The sequence below is a fragment of the Lipophrys pholis genome (assembly GCF_963383615.2).
Source record: "Lipophrys pholis genome assembly, chromosome: 11".
NCBI lineage: Eukaryota > Metazoa > Chordata > Actinopteri > Blenniiformes > Blenniidae > Lipophrys > Lipophrys pholis.
In genome coordinates, this window is record NC_137631.1 from 4,190,758 (window position 1) to 4,209,674 (window position 18,917).

Sequence of the window (18,917 nt, forward strand, 5' to 3'; positions counted from 1 at the left end):
TGTGTGTGTGTGTGTGTGTGTGTGTGTGTGTGTGTGTGTGTGTGTGTGTGTGTGTGTGTGTGTGTGTGTGTGTGTGTGTGTGTGTGTGTGTGTGTGCGTGTGTCTCTCTCACAGAGTGTGTGTCCCGCAGCTTCCCCTGACTGATGTACTCCACAGCTGCTTCAAACGTGCTGAGGCAGTAACTGAGCTCGTCTTTACTGGAGCGGCTGAAGCAGAAGTTTCTGATGTAGCTCAGGTTCGCCATCCTGGAATAAACACAAGACAGAACATTCAAGAAACTACAACTACAAATACATAAACACATAAACTACCGATCAAAAGCCTGGACTAACCTTTTCATTCAATGTTCACTCTTTATTTTCTTGACCATCAACTATTGACTGACGGCATCAAAACTAGAACATATATGGAATTTTGGAGTTAAAAATAAGTATGAAATAACTCAAAATATGTTTTCGTTTTTTTTTTTTTTTTTTAGATTCTTCCTTTGCTTTGTTGACGGCGCTGCAAACCCTCTGTCTTCTGTCAATGAGCTTCATGAGTCAACTAAAATGGTTTTCACTTCACAGTTGAGTCTTGTCAGGCTTCACATGTGCTGCTGATTGTAAAGACTTTATCATCAATTCAGTAGAGAAAAGGGGGGATTTTATTGTTTTCAATGTACAACCCATGAAAAGAACCTAAAATATCAGAAACATTCCAACGGAATATTTGAACTATTTCACACAATTAACACTGATTAATTTATATTACATTTTAAGCTTTTTCTAAAGCTCAACAAACAACTCAGCAATAATTTCTCTGCATGGACTCGTCAGTATTTGAGACGGATTCTCAGCTTCCATGTTTCTAACTAAAACCTTCGAAAAGACTCAAATATTTATTTCTTTTTCTCAATGTCAAAACATTTTCATTTCTCGCTGGAAATTGAACATCTAAACGCTTCAAGTACACAATAGCAAGACAATAAGTAGCTTTATTCATTATTCTAATCACTTTCTTTGATAATAACTGTAGATTCTCTATTAATTTAATTCTAATTTCCTAAATCTGAACACAACATAACACTGGAAAGTGTGTAATTTCTAACTATGTTTATAATGTGTGTAAGTTAGAGGTGAAAATGGTGAATTTCATACATTATTGTGTGTCCTGATCTGCAACTCAGTGGAATCCCATTTGTCTAAGGCAGGGGTGTCAAAGGTTCTTTTGAGCCTCATAGTCCGACCTGTTTTGTGGCCGTATGAAAGCTCCAATTCCGATTCTTTTCAAACCGGACCCAGGCCTCGATCATATGTGGTACCAATTTGGATATTTTTCTACATGGGACCGTTTCGTCAATGACGTGTGAGTGACGTCACGGATAGGCGCCGGAGGAAGCGGCTCCGTCAAACTGGTGAATTTGTTAAAAGCTGTGCTCTCTTTTTTCCTCGTTCTCCTTCTTCTTTCTCTCGTCATGTTGTCTAGATTTTGTCGGCTCGTATTTAAACAACCGCTTGAAAATGAATCTACACAAGCTGACCCATGTTGCCAGATCTGGTGGTGTCCCCCAATTGGGGAGTCAAATTCTCTTACGTTCTAACTTGTGTACTTTATACATTTGTGTGCTTATGGCGTGTTCCTTATTACACATATAATAGTTTTTACGGTTTTATCATGATTCCTAAACAGGCTGAGATTTGGGCTGGTTTTTAATGAGGTGTGTGAGTTTTACATTGTTTGGGCTGGAAACAGTGAGTCACATCTGGCAACACTGGTGCTGACTGGCGGGCCATGCATAAAAAGCGTGCTCGGCGTGACTTCACGTCGTTTTCTGCGCTCTGAGCCGCGAAAACATGCGGTCCGATCCAGTTCACACGGCAGGTCGTGCTTGAAATTATAAAGCAAAGAAATCGGATCCCGGCAAACAAATATTGAGAACCAAGACCTGCAGTGTGAACGGAGCCTAACTGTGGATGTTTGGAAGCCTTTACGTCTTCATCCAGCCTCCACATATTGTCTCTGAACTGTGCTTTAGAAATAGAATCAAGACCTGGTTTGACTTCATGTTGATTATCTGCAGCTCTCCCAGACGGGGCGAGCCTGAGCGCTCACTTCCTTCTGACAGCCCCACTGTGAATGTTTACCCATAAAAGCATGAACAATATAATAATCCGTGTGGCACCAAGGAGAGGACACTGTGTTTATCAATAAAAGATGCAGACAAAGGTCTACAAAGCTGAAGTGACCCACATGAAAAGAACCACAGATCATAACTGTATGTAACAAACAGCTGTAACAAATCAAACTGTGAAATTGTCCTGTAAACTCAGTGAGACATGATTGTTCTAACTGTGTAGAGAACTCCTTCAATAGAAGTGAATGTGTTGGAGGAGAATCCAATCCAATCCAACTTTATTTATATAGCACATTTTAACACAACAGCCGAGGTTGACCAAAGTGCTTCACAGTTAAAGAGAAGAGGGTCCTCATAGAAGACGGCGGCCATATTGGATGAGGCGCTATATTGGAGCAGATACCGCAGCTCTGTTTCAACCTTTGTTTACTATCTACATATGATAGTCTATGTGTCAACATGCATGTCTACCGAATTCTAAATGTCTATGTGTCTATCTCTATATGTCTACTTATGTCTCAGCGGTCCATCACAGAATGGTGACACTGTCGTACTTTAATGGTGTAAAACGTGTTGAAAGCCGACATGCTTCTTCAGACTGAGGGCTCAATGTGAAACATTAGAGACGTTTCTGATTTATGAGCACATATGGAAGTTTGTCTCGGGGGGGAATTAAAGAATCGTGTTTTTTCTTTTCAAACAGTCGGGGAAAAAAACAAATCTGGGTCACATGTGAGCTGAATCCATGATGTCGAAATCAGATCAAAAATAAACCTGTTTTGATTCGTTTGGCCGGGTTCATATTTTTCATAACTCGATTCATTAAAACCTTTTTTGTTTAATGCGATTCCGCTAACAAACAAGCCAAATGGGAAACGTAACTTCCTCTATTGAAGCAATTCTGCCTGTCATGGGACAATGGGACGCAGTTTGTGCTGGTTTGATTCGTAAACGGAACGTGGAGCTCACCAGTTGGGGATTTCTGTCTTCACCAGCAGGTAGAGGACGACTGAGAGGAGGTCGTCTGCACTCACAGCTTCAATCCCCACTGTGGAGAACAACACACACACACACACACACACACACACACACACACAGAGAGCAGCTCACATAAATCTGCTACGATAACACACACAAGAGTGCTTGAGCTCACAGTGCTGCCCTGCAGCTGGAAACACCCCCCCTCGGCCCCCCTCACTGATGAGTTAATGGCCTCTGAACAAACATGAATTAGGAGCTTTACAGACTGACAGCGGGGCCTGTTGTTAACCTATTAGCTGGAATATCCGCAGCCACCGGGACAGAGCTGATGTGATTACACACAGTGTGACGGACATCGGGACCAGCCAGAGTTTAATCTGCAACACTCCAAACCCACAGAAAAATACACAACATCTTTTATCTTTCTGCGTCACACAATACACACTTTCAGAGCTGGAGGTGAGTTTTTTTCCTCCATCAACCGAAGCTGTGATTGATCATTGGTATGTTTCCAACGAGAGGATACTAGGGCTGCAAGATATTAAGGTAAACTTGTGATAATGTTATCGAATAAGATTTGAGATCAATATAAACACTTACGCAGATGATGTGAATGTGTCTGTGCTTTGACAATTGTCCTGTAATAACCTGCTCTTTCTTTGGCCTGTAATTTACACCAGCGATGACTGGGACATGTTTTTTTTCATAGTTCCCACCAGAAGTGGTTCTCTTTTTTGGGATATTTACAGTATTTTCATTACTGTGAGTCACAAGTGTTTTTACTTGTTTGGCTTGCGACTTATATTAAGAAGTTACTTATAGATGAAAATATATTGATCAGTGGCAGACAGCCAACAGAGGGCGCCAGGGCTCCGCCCTCCCTGGAATCGAGGAGGATTTAAAGTAAAATATATATATATATATATATATATATATATATATATATATATATTATATATGGTAATTCTGTCGAAATTTGTTTATGCCAACGATCTAACAAAGGGCCCTGAACTGTATTCGTTCATTTTCTACAGATAATCTTCAATAAAAGAGAGACTTTCTTGATTTCTCTCTCTCTAGTCGTCTGTGTGTGTGTGTGTGTGTGTGTGAGCAGCCAGAAACGATGAGGAAAGCTGCCCTGAGGAGGCGGAGCTTAGTAGCCATCTGACCAATTACTGAGTAACACCAGAGTGACCGACATAGAATTAAACCAATCAGCGTCATTTCATGTCCGAGACTTGGGGTGCTTTTTAAATCGCCCCTAGTTCAGTGATTGACTTAAAGTCAGTTCTGGTTTGTTCTCATTTGTTTCTACCAGATGTTGAGATAAAGACAACGAGCTGTGAGTCTCTGATTATTAACTCTGTCACGTCTCTTCTAATTTAGTGTTTGAAAGAAGAAATTTGGCTGAAAAGCTGCAGGTCAGGTTCAACTTCCTCCATTATAGTTACTTTTAAATTCACACAAACAGAAATGTGTTCAGAATTTTGCAAATGTGTCCAGGTTTGTTAAAGTTTATAAATGTTTAGATATGCTCATATTTATTAATGATAATGACTGAAAATCTTGGAGATTAAAAAAGGACACCGTCTAATCTCAGACCAACTATCATTTCCAGTGAACCAGCCCCAAAACATATTAATTTTCTAAAAGGGACCAATGAAGCGTCTGCTTCTATTTGTTTACTAGAATGTTAATAAAAGAGTTTTAATAAGCGCTCTCGGTTCACAAGAACTATAATGTTTCATCACTCAATCTAAAAAAGGCAAGATTGTTGTAATGTGGTTAATAAACGCATTATATTTAAATGAAGTTAACATTGGCTGAAATTAAATATTAATGAAGAAGTTTACCACCAGCCGCCACTGATATCGACACATACCTCCAGAAACCTCCATTACTACTGTATTTAACCAACAGAGCAAGAATAATCATATAATCTGCATCAGACAACAGAGCGAGACACCACAGTGTAATCTTTGTGAATTTATCAATATCAATCACATTTTTCTTTCCAGATTTTAAAATCCTGTCATTCTGAATATGTAGAGTATGAATACACGGTGTGTGTAAATGTATTTACTTTTTGTGACATGTTTACTGCACATGTCGGTATCGCCATAACAATAAACCTGCGTTGCATCGTGCAGCCTGCGTTTGTCACGGTGTCGTGACGTTGAGCCTGAAATGAGACATTCTGGACACGGTGGACATTAGATGGTGTTTTCCAGAGTACCTGTGCGTCGGGGGGTCTGGGTGGCGGTCAGGGCGACTCTGCGCAGGCAGAGCAATTTGAGCAGCGGGGACGTCTGCTGGTTGAGCTGACTCAGCTCTCTCTTGGCCCGGGGCAGGTTTATACTGTGGGAAGACGTCGGAAAACTTTGTTACCCGGTGAAAGACGCGATTTGAACAGTACCAACGTGTCAGCGGGGATCGGCTCCACAAGGTTCAGTCTGGCTCCGTACAGCAGCTTTACAACGTCGACAACCAGAGGAGTCAGGTTTGCCAACGCCGTGAAAGACATTTGTTCATGAAATATTAAGAACTGCCAACATTTATTTATTGAACAGTGTGAGTTATTTAGCAGATTTAGTTCTTAGGTATGACATTTGAGCCGTTTCGTTCTAGTAAAAGTTCCTTATTGTCTCATTTGTTCGAAGAACTGTAGAGAGGCTCTTTGGGCAGTAGCGTTATTTGGGCTCGGAGCTTGTGGTGACCTTCTGCTGAAGTTTTCGCTGAATCGTTGACTTCAACAGAGATTAAAACAAACCCTCTGGAAAGTGTTCATGAGGGTTTTCCTGTCATCCTCGACTCCTGCTCTCTGTGCTTTTTCAGGTCATATTTAATTTCAGGAGCTAATAAAACTGCTTATTTGACAAAATTCCAAATAAAATGAATGCTCCATTAACAGAATAACAATGGCCTGAAAAAGGCATGTTTTTATCTTTTCATTTCAGAAAAGTTTGTTGCTTATCATGTTGAACATGATAATCACATGATTCAAAAGGAAGTGGACACTTTCTTTGGCCCTCAAGTTCTCCAGCAGGCTCTTCCATAAACGTGGAGCAGAACTAGAATAGAATTTCTAATGTGTCTCTCAGTACTGCATCACTGTGTGAAAACCTGAGTTGTGTCATCTTCACTTTGGAAGACCCCCCCCCCCGATGAGTCTCGCACTGTGACCCGACCTGAACTCTGGTTTGACTCCCAGGTGTTTCTGCTGCAGCTCCTGCAGACTCCGGCTGGTTTTGTTGAAGGCGGCGTCCTGTTGAGAGCAGAGAGGCAGTTAGAGTGACACACCGCGATCATTTCTAAGAGATTTTAGTAGCGCTCAACTACCTGACTGGCTTCAAGCGTTCCCACAAAGTTAAAGATGAAACCGTGGATGCCGTGATGAATGTAAATCTGAGGAAAGATGAAGGAACGCTGCTGTCAGCACACAATCCACAAGTCTGATCCACTTTAATGAGAGTGTGCAGAGCAGATGTAGAGATTAGGATTAAGTTTAATCTGAGAAAATTCAATAAATCCAAAAGAGTGAGGGGTCACCTCCACTGCCTGTTTGAGGAGAGTCATCTGAAGCCCCTGCTTGGCCAGAAGTTTCTGTCGGGAAAGAAAAACAGATTAGAAAATTTTAATTTCTGAAATTTGCTCAGTGCAGTTGAAAAAAAACACGATTATTGGAATTTTAAACCGATGGATCAGTTTTTTAAGCATTTCATTTTCCATAGCTAATTTTAGCATATTTGGCCAATTAAGATATGAAATGTTTCTCTTTTCTTCTATTTTTCTGGATTGAACCCTTCGAAAAGGTTTTAGCCATTAAAGCCATTTCACCATCTCACCTTTAAATGTCTTAATCATTTTAGTTTACCTTCGTTAGGTTTACCTTTCTCTAGAGCGTCCGTCGTTTTTGTGGTTTTAAGCCTTTTCTTAATCAGTTCCAGCTGTTCATTTGAAATCCGTTTTTTTTTTTTTCCCCTTTTCACCATCTGAACCATTTTAGCTTTTTATAGCACTGACGCTCCACATTAGTTCGATTCATCCTTTTAATCGAGTCCCACCACCTCTTTTCTTGAATTTTTACATGCTGTGACTCCGTTTCTGTCCTTGAAAGCTTTTTAAACAACTAACTAACAGGACTTCAAACACAGTCGCTGTGTTCTCGGCTCCAGGTTCAAAAGATTTTGACTCTTCAGCTAAACACAGCAAATTAATGTGTCCAATGTTGAAGTTTTCCTGCAGTGAGTCAGACTGAATGGAAGCACACAAGAACTGGTTTGTTCTCATGGAGAGAAAACGGTTCGTTTTAAACCACTTTGAAACAACCTCTGAAAAAAAAGTCTGATATTTTTGTGGCTACTCATTAGCCATGCGCTAAGTAGCCTCTTTAGCCACCACCGGCTAAAGGGGTGGGAGTTCCGCTTCTGGTCCGGACCAGTCGACGAGCCGGGTTTCTACTTCGTCACGCTTTTCTTCGGCCTGGTCAGTGATGGTTTCAAGGCGACAGCGGCCCCCAAATGAGCAGCTGTTGTAATTGTGGGACGTTGTCAGGGCTCTTTAGTCGTCCGCTCTTAAACGTGCGGTGTGACAGTAAACCAAACCAAATGACGGCGAGAAACTTTTCATCCCCGCATCCAATAGAACCAAGTCAGACTATCCTGGTGTGAAAGCCCCCTGAGATGAAGACGCTCAGTTTTTTTTTTAATTAGTTTGCAAAAACAGAAGAGGAAGGAAAAGAAAGAAGAGCAATTAGATCGACAGTGACACAAAAACTGTGTGCGGGCTTCTGTTAGTGCAGCTTATCTTCCTGTTTCCTGACTGAGAATGAAAGGAGGAGAAGCTCAGGGAGGTCGTTCTGCAGAGTTCTACTCACCAGACGAGAGTCTCTGAGCAGACACTGCAGACATTTAGTGTAGAGGCCATTCACCGAGTCCTGAGACGAGAGGAGACAGCAGGAGGTTTAGTTCTCACACGCCGCAGCAAGTGGGATGAGCTTTCATGATGGAATATTTCAGCTCAGATGGAGGTTTTTAGGACTGAAAGTTTCAGCGGTTTCTGGTCCCGTCATTTCCAAATTCTACCTGAGATTTGAATTCCAAAACGACTAAAACTACTGCTAATGGCACTTACTTTCTCCACATTCTCATCCCAAGCTAAAGGGAGAGAAATTACTGAAGCATGGAAGCGGCATCTACGTCTGGGCTTTGCAGTTCAGCCTCCAAAGTCTCCATCTCAGTAAAAATGGAGGCAAGAAAAAAAAACCTGATTCAATGTACCAGCTCCTCTCCTGTGACTGAGCCTCTTCAGTCCAGGTTTCAAACTACTTCGTCTGTGTTTTCAGAAACTTTGATCTTAAATCAGTTGGTTTCTTTTGATATGGAGTTTCGTTGCATTTGTACACATTCGTGAATAAAAAAAATATATATCTCAAAACTTTAATAAAAGATATATTTATGGGCTCCGGAATGGATTCATTCATTTTACGGTGATTGTTATACAAGCATTTGTTCTGGTGTTGGACCAATTTAAAGTTCTACAGCTGGACTACCCAGGGGAAGTCACGCGATGAAACCAACTGAAAAAAAAGGAACCCCTCAATGAGAAGTAGTTTAAGTAATTCAATGAGGGACTTTATTAAAGGTCCAGTTTACGTCATGATGATGAAATGAAAACAGCAAAGCAGCCACACTGAAAATTGTCATGTCACCTTAAGACTCTATTCTTCGGGGTGCTAGCAGTGTGTGAGCACACCGTTAACATACGAATCGAAAACCGGTTCCAAATGTTCTAATTTCTCGGAATCACTTGCCAATTCAACAAACCATTCCTTCATTGATTCCAGGGGGCGCAAACGACGTCACCATGCACGTTGTGTAGCTGCGCAGCGTGTGAGGCGACGTCATTCACCAGGAAACACGGCGTCCGAGTGGCAAGAGTTTGGCTCCATTTCAGGAGAAACGACGACAGAAGGGCAACTTGCAAAACGGGCAAAGTGGATTTTTCATCAAAAGGAGGAAATACGACCAATATGCAGAAACATTTGCACACAGCAGCAATAAATTTGAATGAATGTCGAGTTTTCTGCTCGGCTCCGGAGTGAATCTCCACCCAGCAGCAGCGGCGGCGGCACCATTAGCACGTCCTCAGCTGTTCATACTTCCTGGGGACCCTCTGAGGACCCTCTGGCCCCCATCGAGGAACTCGAGGCTGTGGGCCTCCTAAGAACTGACTGTTGGGTTTGTCAGGTCATGTTGCTTATAAACTAAACAAAGTTGATGCTAATCGACCGGCTTCTTGATCTTCTTTTTTTCCAAATGAGAATCACAAAAGAACCGAATCGCTCAGCAGAATCAAAACTATAAAGATCTTAACTCCCAGCTATAGATCCTCTCAGAGCAGACAGTGAGTATTTGAGTATGAAGCGGAGGGAGGAATCTCTTACGATGTGATGTCGGAGTCCCTTCCTCTCCTGCTCTTTGAAGGCCTGACAGAAGCCCTGGATGAACTTGTCCAGTTTGTGAGCGTGGCCCCCCAGGAAGTCCCGGACGTCGTCCACGCTCTTCAGGCAGTAAGGGGGAGGAGGAACGGTGTCGGCCGGGCCGGGCTCCATGTCCAAGGGCCGAGAGAGGCACAGGATGCTGTAGCTCTGCTCCTGGTCATTGTAGAAGGTTTCCTCGAACAGGATGGGAATGGAGGCCGGAGTCGGGAAGCCGGATCCCAGCAGGACCTGCCTGTCCTGGATCCGGACCTCCTGCAAAACACAGACATGGAAACATGAAGAGATGAGGAGGGAAAACTCTGGACCAGGAAGACTTCTAACCGAGAGGGTCTGACTTTTCATCCCCAAAACAAAACAAAAGCTCAGCAGGCTCATCACTGTAAAAAAAAAGTAAAAGCATGCTTGATATGGATGTTGCCGTTCATGCATGTTAATAGTATAGATGTACTACAGGATGCACAATATATGGTGGTAAACTTTTACAATCTATATAAGAGTAGAAATGATGGTAAACTGTGCAGAAGAAAAGTGAGATTAATTCACAAAAGACTGAAAAACATCAAAGGATTATAGTTGATAGAAGTCAGACAAAAATCAAGGCCTTTTGTTTTTTTAAAGGTTTTGTTCTTCTGCATTAAGGATTGTTTATTAAACACACACACACTTTGTCAACTTTTAAAGTAAAAACTAATATAAAAGTGGAGTAACATATGCAGGGATATATATAGGATGAGCTGCAACACCCCGTGACCCTGAACAGGATTCAGCAGTGTACAGAAAGTTATATTATACAATATGTCATGTAAAGATAACCCATTAAATCACATTTTTTTTTTACATAGTACAAGGGAAACCTAAACGTTTTTGTATTTCACTTTGTTCTCACGATATATTAGAACTAAATCTCCAATATGCGTCAGTTTGAAAGGATGACTGGGCTCCTGATAAGGTTCAGCAGTGTTTTATCTTCATACGAGGCAGAAACAAACTACACTGTTTCTCCTTAAGACAGAAAAGCCCGGATGAGCCGTAATGTTCTGCTTCTGAACTCAAGACAAAACAGAAGTTGTTCCATTTGGCCCAAAACATCAGTGAGAGAAATGATCATAAAGAAATAGAAACACTGGCTGGAATTTTTCTGACCTCCAGTCGCAGTGTGAGGAACCTGGGAGGAACCAACAAGAAACAAGTCGGCCTTCTTTCACCTGCGTAATATTTCTAAAACAGGAACATGTCGACTCAGAGTGACGCTGAAAATGACTCAATGCATTTGTAACGCTTACTTTATTTATGTTATGAGGTTAGAGCTTAGTTTTGCAATGGAACCAGATTCGTTTATAGGAGCTCGGGGTGAATGACAAGCAGGAGACCCAGAAATAAGGTTTTTAGGTGAGTTATATTGAAAAACAAAATAGTTAAACAAATTGAACATATAAATATAAATTAACGTTTAAAGTGTACACGACAATAACAACAATAACAAACACGACAATGACAACAATAACTACAAGAAGAAAAGGTTAACCAAAAAAAACAACCTGTATGACCTTTCGTCAGCTCGTTTGGTTTTGGCAATTTTCTTTTCGAGAGTTTTTAGTTGAAGTGTTTCTGTCAAAAAAAAAAATGGCAGAATCTTGTTTTCCAAAAAACAGAGTTCAGAGTTCGTCGGATCCTTTTCCCAAAAAACAAAGTTCATTGATCAAAAATGAGGGGGGGGGGGGCGGGGGGGGACCTGATCGTCAAATCTCGTGAATTGTCTTCGTGAAGTGGTTCCCAAGTTATCGTAACTTTTCCGAAAGGTTGTTTGTAGTTTTGTCAATACGCGGTCACAGTGGAAGCATTGACTTGCCGACAGGAAGTGACGGCTGTCGGCCATTTTTATACCAGCGCCGCTTGTGGCGGAGAGCTGTGGTACATCGGCAGTCTTTAGAAGACATGGCTTACACATTTGTGACTTCCAGAGTAGACTATTGTAACTCTATATTATCAGGGTGAAACAATAACTGCTTATTAAGTCTTCATTTATTCAAAAAGCTGCAGCGAGAGTCCTGACAAGAGCCAGCAGGAGAGCTCACATCACTCCAATATTAGATTCCAACTTCCGTGGTCAATGAAGGTCATCGTGGACGGTTTCTTAGTAAAGCTGTTATAGGTTTATAATACTTGAAGGCGTCAATCAGAGCACAAGGCTTCTCCCTTTGCTCCACCAGGTCATGATCTCTCTGGAGCTTCCTGCTGGACGGTTACAAATCGGTCATTTCGACCTCGATCGGTGTGTTGATGATTGTTGTCCGCCGTCTTCTATTTTCTCGTACTGCCTCCCAAACCCCAGCTGGTCAAAGCAGAAGCCTGCAGCTCTCAGTCCGGCTCTAGTCGAGGTTTCTTCGGGGAACAATGAAGGGAATCTTTCCACCATCGGCTCTCTGCGGGAGATCGCTGAGCTCCAAGATGTCAACGTTGAAATATGTGCTTTAAAAACGGAGATTAAAACAACAAGACAAACCTTTCCATCGGCGGTCTTGTATCCGTGTTCCTCCAGGTGCAGAACATATCTGTCGAAGTGGGAGTCTGCATAGTTGCTGAGGGTCAAACTTCCACAGCAGGGAACCAGAACCTGGGAGGGAACAAGCAGTTTGTTTCTTTATGACAGAATCATTTACAACTGAAATTAAGCTCCCAAACTAAATCACGGCTTGATGATCAATGTCAGCCTCACATCAGGACCGAGTCCCATGTCAACAAGCAGAAAACACTGAAAATATTCAATTCTTTCATTCGACACAGCAAGACGATTTTAATTTCAAAGTATAAATACTGCAAACACACCTTTGAAAAACAAAACACTCTCTTCCTGAGGCTGCTGGTATGAAATCATCCGCGGATGACACTGAACTGGAGCATCAGCCTTCATTCAGACCAGAATCATGGTGGGACAGAATTCATGTGGATCAAGTCTTCAGGGACCAAGAAGGACATTTCATGGTTTCTTCCAACGTCAACAGCAGAAGTGAGAAAATGAACCCGTGATGCCTGTTTTTTCTCTCTGTGTGTGTTTCTCAATCCATTTCTTCATGATCCAAGAGTTCATTCTAAAAGTTTATTATGTTCCTTTATTAATAGATTCATGTCCAAATGTTAGCTGAAATGCTGACAAAGATTTACCAGCAATCTAATAGCAATCTAATTAGAAAAATCTAATTAAATTCCAAATACAAAACAAATTGCCAATGAAATAATCACGGGAAACCCTGATGTTCACAGAGGGACTGTTGGAGGGTTCTGGAATGTGGCGAGAGGTGAGCAGAACGGGAGCGCGACAAAAGAAAAACGTTTTTTTCTTTATGGTGATGAAGTGCACTTAAAATGTGATTAATTAAATCAGTTTTAAAGCGACTAGTTTGTTAATTAATTTTTAACTGAGTCGCTCCCATCGCGTCACTTTTCCAGCTTTGGATCCTTCTTGAAGTCTGATCAATGTGCCGATGGGTCTTACCGATTCCTCACGTCCAAATGTACCGAATGAGAATCTCGAGGTTTGTGACATAACGTCGTGTCGGGACTCGTTTCAGGATGTAAACAGAGAAGACGCTGAACGTTTGATTCACCCTAAACACAGATCAACATGTCGGAACTTCCGTGACTTCCGTCTTGTTTCCACTGCACAGTATGTCCCGGCACGGTACGGGCTTTCGGGTTTCCACCGACAAAAGTTGCGGACAGTACCGAAAGTATTGTGTCCAACCGTCACCATTGTCGTAACCCCTCCATTGAGGGATTTAGCACATCAGGTTCCATAAGGAGGAGCGACAACGCAGCCGTCTGCTGATCGGCAGAGACGACCCTCCACAAGCCGCAATATTATATTTAAATATTTCGTTTGCCATAAACCATCCGTTGTTGTTTAGAAAGGCTGCTTTATTAACTCGTTTTATTGAAATGTAGGCGCAACACTGCCCCCTGGTGTTCTGACGAGAGGACGGAGGCTCACGGTTTTAGAGTCGCATGTGTTCCTGCACTGGTCCCGCGTTCACTGTCGCGTAATGACGTCACATCCCTGCGTCATTATGCGTGAGTTCACAACCGCGCCCACATCCAACCGTGTCCTCAGCAGTGGAAACAAGAGTTTATTCCCTGGATGGTCCTGCATAGTCCTGTGGGTTTTAGGAGTAATGAGGAGAACGTCGTCTGTAATCTGGCCGACTTTCCCGACATCTCGTTCTTTTCCACTGCTTCGGGAGTCTGACCGACATCCCGTGGAAGGATTAAGATAATCTGATGTGCATCGATCTGTCTGAGGTTGCACTTTCTCAGTGAGCGCATGGAATAATGTTTTATCAAGTGGGAGAGCAGCGTTATCTCCCAATCCTGAAGACTGGGTCAAATCATGGTGGGGCAACACAACGAATAAAAGAACATTTATTCTGATAAAACCGTCTCCTCAAGCTCTTTTGATGTCGTCTAACTGTCCTCATGAGACTCACTTAAAATCATCTGATCTGCATCGGAGTCACAAGCGGACGAACATGTTCAGTTGGAAAACAAGACATTTCACGTCTTAATTCAGCATTAAAACATTGGCCACAGAAATCCGATTACATCTATTTTTTTGTTTTGTTTTGATCCAGATTTTCATCGTTACGTGCTGCTCACAAACAGAACGACTGACAGGGTGAAGCAGCGCTGATCATGTCTGATGAAAATGGGTGAAGTAGTAGTAGTAGTAGTAAACAGACTCACGATGCCGTGGAGCTCGGCAACCCGGCTGCACAGGTCCGGCCTCTGCTTCTCCAGAGCCAGGTAGAAGGGATTACTCAGGATGTTCTCATCATAAACAGCCATAAGGAGGGCGAGCTGGGATTCCTGCACAACGACACCACAGTTAAGGACGACTGAGGACGGAGCACGCAAACACCTTCACTTCACCGCAAAACAAATCTTCAAAATGGGGATGAAACACACAGTAAAGTTACATATATTTTTATATGTACACATATAAAATCTATCAATTAAATCAATTGACAGGACTAATAAACATATATAAATATATACATACACACACACAAATATATATAATTCTAATTGATTCATTAATTCAAGTAATCATTTAATGATGTACTTATTTATTTCATTTTGGCACGTTTAGTCCTCCATTGGGATTGGTCTTGTCATTGACCCAATTCAGTCAGACACAGTTTTTAAATCAAGCTCGAGTCTTTTTCCAAAGACTCTAAAGTCACATGTGAATAAGGAGAACTGGAGGCCTTTCTTCCATTTCTAATGAACACAGATGAGTCTGTGCCCAGTTCCGTCTGGAGAACTTTCTCTGGAGAAAGGCCACCGGGTGGTTCCTCTTTGTGAGACAGGACATGTGTGAGGAATCAGATGTCCTGGCCTCAGGCCGAGCCTCATGCAGCAGCGAACGACAACGGCTGGACATAATGGTTGTTCCAGATTGTTCGACAAGCTCTCAAATGTCTTGTGATCTGAGCTTTTATCAGATCTCCACAGTTTTTATTCCACTGAAGGTCTTCACGTGGGGATAAAAAACCCCAAAACACTACTGGGTCATGTGAATTCATCAGAATCTTCATTTAGAGGTCAAAAGATGTCAGCGCTAGGTCTCTGACGAAAATGAAGAATTGACATCTGGTCACACTTCACATATGACAACAAGAAGACCGTCTGTAAACGTGTGGAGCAAAGATTGCTGAGAAAAACTCCACCAACCTGAAGCGACATTTACAGACTATTCATCCAGAAATACACGTGAAGAAACAAACACGCTGAGGTTATTTTATCAGAGAGCTGACCAAGACCAAGCCCACCAGAGCCCAGACCAAACCCACCAGAGCCCAGACCAAACCCACCAGATCCAAGACCAAACCCACCAGAGCCCAGATCAAACCCACCAGAACCCAGACCAAACCCACCAGAGCCCAGACCAAACCCACCAGAGCCCAGACCAAACCCACCAGATCCGAGACCAAACCCACCAGAGCCAAGACGAAACTCACGAGAGCCAAGACCAAACCCACCAGAGCCCAGACCAAGCCCACCAGAGCCCAGACCAAACCCAACAGATCCAAGACCAAACCCACCAGAGCCCAGACCAAACCCACCAGATCCAAGACCAAACCCACCAGAGCCCAGACCTAATCTACATGAGCTAATAGAAAAGCCAATAGCGCTAACACAAGTGCTATGACCAGAGCTAACATAGACATAATATAAGTAGACACCTCTCACTGGCACTGACTTTTGGAGTTGACATGTCACACTGCCGCCATCTTGAATGGGGCACCCATGCGCACCCAGTGCCTGCCTGCCCCTCCCTCCCTCTACCTCGTACTTCCGCCCACAGTCCACTTCTGCTTTCAAGCACGCGCACACAAACAAGTTGCAACCTGACATGTCTAAATATAAACAAGTGTTCACAGGCTTTAGGATGACTAAGATTCCAAAATAGCCTGAACTGAAACTGCTGATGTTTGTGATAGTCACTGATTAACACATATAAGTGTGCCAGTGAAAGGGGTTGTGTATGAGTTCACGTGTGTATTTATTTTTCATTTAGAAATGTGAAAAGTGTATATGTAAGCTGTAAGGGACATTTCAAATACAAATACTCACACCTCTGGACTGAGGTTCATTTTCAGGGAAATGGTCGGACAGGTTAACAGGCTGGCTCTCTTCAGCTTTATTTCAAGTTTTTCTATACAAAATACGTCCACAGTTACTCATAGTGCGTTAACTCCCTTTGCCTCTCGTGCGACAGTAGAGTGACTTGCCCCAACCAATATGGCGGCAACGCTGGTTTACTCTCCAGCACGGAAGGAGGTAGCTACCTATATTGTGTCTATGAGAGAAAACGCCAGTCTTAACACCAGTGTTACCGGCATCACCAACAAGGCGGACAGCAGCGCCAACACAAGTGTTTCCACCAGACCTCACCACACAACGGTCTTTAGCCCCGCTGCTAGCATTAGCACACCGCTCAGTGTCAGCGGATGGGACCAGAGCTTAGCACGTTAGCATCGTACTCACCTGCTATAAACGAGTCTCTGCGGTCACCCGGGCTGTGGCATGCCCCTGTCACACACGTCCAGCCGCCTATCGCACGCTGGTTACGACTTCACCATCAGGCTAACCGGGGCTGGAGGACCTGCGAGCCCCCCCGATGCGTCCAGGAGGAACCGAGCTGTCAGTGCAGCCTGCCTGCGGTCACTGCCCAGCCTCTCCCCGGTCATACGGAGCTCAGAGAGAGTGGAGCAGCAGTGATTCGGAAAGGAGATGGAAAAAGAGGGAGTTTGATCCGGAGGGGAGATGGAGAAAGACCAAGTTTGATCCGGATCTGATGCAGAATTGCAGATCACTTCACGTCTGCTGAAGACACCTCCGGAATTGTGCTACAGCCCCCTGCTGGTCAGATACCAGAATTGCAACAGACTTACTCAGTGGATGGATGGATGATGGATGGAGGGATGAGGGATAATAATCCTCCTAGGGTGTCCTAGATGCCTGAAATCTGGCAAGTATATACAAGAGGATATCCTGGTGAAAACGTATCAAAATGTCACTAGAGCCTCAAAAGGGCGTGGCCATGGTGCTCCAATGAATATGATAGAATGCCATGAAACAGGAAGTGGTGTAACTGCTCTCCATGCTGCAATGGCCTAAAACTTTACATGCTTGATCAAATACCTCACCTCATCAAATCTGTATGCCAATATTCATTGACAAACATAGCAGCACCTGCTTGCAACACAAAATTGCAAGCAATTTTGTGTTGCAAGTGTAAAATATGCCGACGATGACTTTCGGGGAAAATGGTAAATTTTCGTCAAAGGGCATGTCCATTGCAGCCCTCTGAACTTTGATTTGTCGGGTCAGACAGGCACACAGGTCCTGCAGCGAGCTGCAGGCCCACACTGGAGCCCCACTGAGAAATCTGAGTCACGTACATAGCAGCTGTGACTTTAAGAGTTTGGTGGGGAGCGGCGGCTCTCTGCTGACAGCCAGTCAGTAATTATACTTTTTTGTCACTTTCATGTCATATTGTTTGCCCACATTTAAATCGCATTCTGATGCGGACAAAACCTCGGCATGCGCCACGTTCCAATGTGCAGGTGTGCAAGCAAGGACCTGTTAAACGCTGCTGGCGGCTTTAATTTTATGGATATACATATATATATATATATCCTGAGATCAAAAAAAATTCCATGAGAACAATCAATTGTATTTCTAAGTTGTAGTAACCTGCACATGTAGGGATTTACTACTTTAACTGGTATTTCTACTTGTAAAACAGGAGAACAAAAAGAAAAGACGACAAACTGGAGAAACTGAATGAAACTTGTTAGAAAAAACATTTCAACAAACTTTAATTTGCAGGCGTCATTAAAAATCTTTCAGAAAGTTTCTCACACCTGCTTCAAACGCAAAGTTTCATATTTTCTAACACAAATTGAAATCAAAAGCCTTTCGAGTTCACAAACCTCAGGAAACCGGAACAAACCATGTTTATTTTAAAATTAAAAGAAAACAACAACTATGTAATAATACGTAAATAAAACTGAATCTTTGTGCAGTTTCCTTGTAAAGAATGTGACCAGCTTATTCCGATATGAGCGAGTTATCACGTTATCTGCTTTGTTCCATTCAAAATAAAAGCTTTTGTTGGTGCACAAGAACAACTGTGGTTTCAGTGATATGGAAGGACTCCTCCGTGGTCATAATGTTTTGGCTCGTCCAATCACTGAAAGGAACAAGACTTCAGGCCAACACAGTTGTTGCTGTGATCCAGAAACTTTTTCTTTCCTCAGAAGAGCTGAAGCTCATCAGGTTTTTGTTTGTAGTTTTACTTTTTAAGACCAAAGAAAAACCTTTTTCTTCACTAACAGGAAGTCAACATTCCCACATCAGGGAACAAAACAAGTGTGGCGATGAAGATGACGACGAGGGTGAGTTCCATCAGTCGCTGTCGCTGTCGGAGGTGACGGAATACTGAAAGTTGTCTGCCGTGTTCTCCAGGAAGAACGGCCCTGAAAAGCAGAGCAGGAAGGGTGAAGCAGCTCCCACTCCTCCATCAAACACTCACACCTTCACTTGTCTACCGTCTTCAGATCCGTCTTCGTCTTCCTCAATGTGCTCCAGGTCGTATCTCACAAAGAGGTTCTGCAACAACAAACAACGTTTCACTACAAACATCTGAAGACGCAGTGACACAACCATGATGATTCCTCCGCTTTGGGCCATTCTGAATGCGTTAATAACCCGCTGATAGCGTTTTAACAGAAACGTGAAACAACCATAACCTTC

The 18,917-nt window shown here is 42.9% G+C and overlaps 2 protein-coding genes across 3 annotated transcripts in view; both read right to left on the reverse strand.

Moving 5' to 3' along the window:
• ankrd27 (ankyrin repeat domain 27 (VPS9 domain)) overlaps positions 1-17,002 on the reverse strand; it is a 29,678-nt gene extending 12,676 nt beyond the window's left edge. Inside the window, exons 1-11 of one of the 2 annotated variants that reach the window (XM_080475237.1) lie at positions 16,644-16,781; positions 14,337-14,459; positions 12,103-12,213; positions 9,543-9,851; positions 7,974-8,033; positions 6,647-6,700; positions 6,437-6,502; positions 6,286-6,362; positions 5,334-5,455; positions 3,086-3,164; positions 113-245 (exon numbers count right to left, since the gene is read on the reverse strand). In XM_080475237.1, coding sequence (XP_080331363.1) covers positions 113-245; positions 3,086-3,164; positions 5,334-5,455; positions 6,286-6,362; positions 6,437-6,502; positions 6,647-6,700; positions 7,974-8,033; positions 9,543-9,851; positions 12,103-12,213; positions 14,337-14,438 — 1,113 coding nt within the window. In that variant the 5' untranslated portion in view covers positions 14,439-14,459; positions 16,644-16,781. Of the gene's footprint in view, positions 1-112; positions 246-3,085; positions 3,165-5,333; positions 5,456-6,285; positions 6,363-6,436; positions 6,503-6,646; positions 6,701-7,973; positions 8,034-9,542; positions 9,852-12,102; positions 12,214-14,336; positions 14,460-16,643 lie in introns of both variants that reach the window. The other variant, XM_080475236.1, reaches the window with a different exon arrangement.
• A 1,567-nt stretch (positions 17,003-18,569) lies between these two features.
• tdrd12 (tudor domain containing 12) overlaps positions 18,570-18,917 on the reverse strand; it is a gene marked incomplete at both ends in the record, with an annotated part of 39,615 nt that continues 39,267 nt past the window's right edge. The window contains 2 exons of the mRNA XM_080474765.1: positions 18,570-18,640; positions 18,713-18,773. Coding sequence (XP_080330891.1) covers positions 18,570-18,640; positions 18,713-18,773 — 132 coding nt within the window. The remainder of the gene's footprint in view (positions 18,641-18,712; positions 18,774-18,917) is intronic.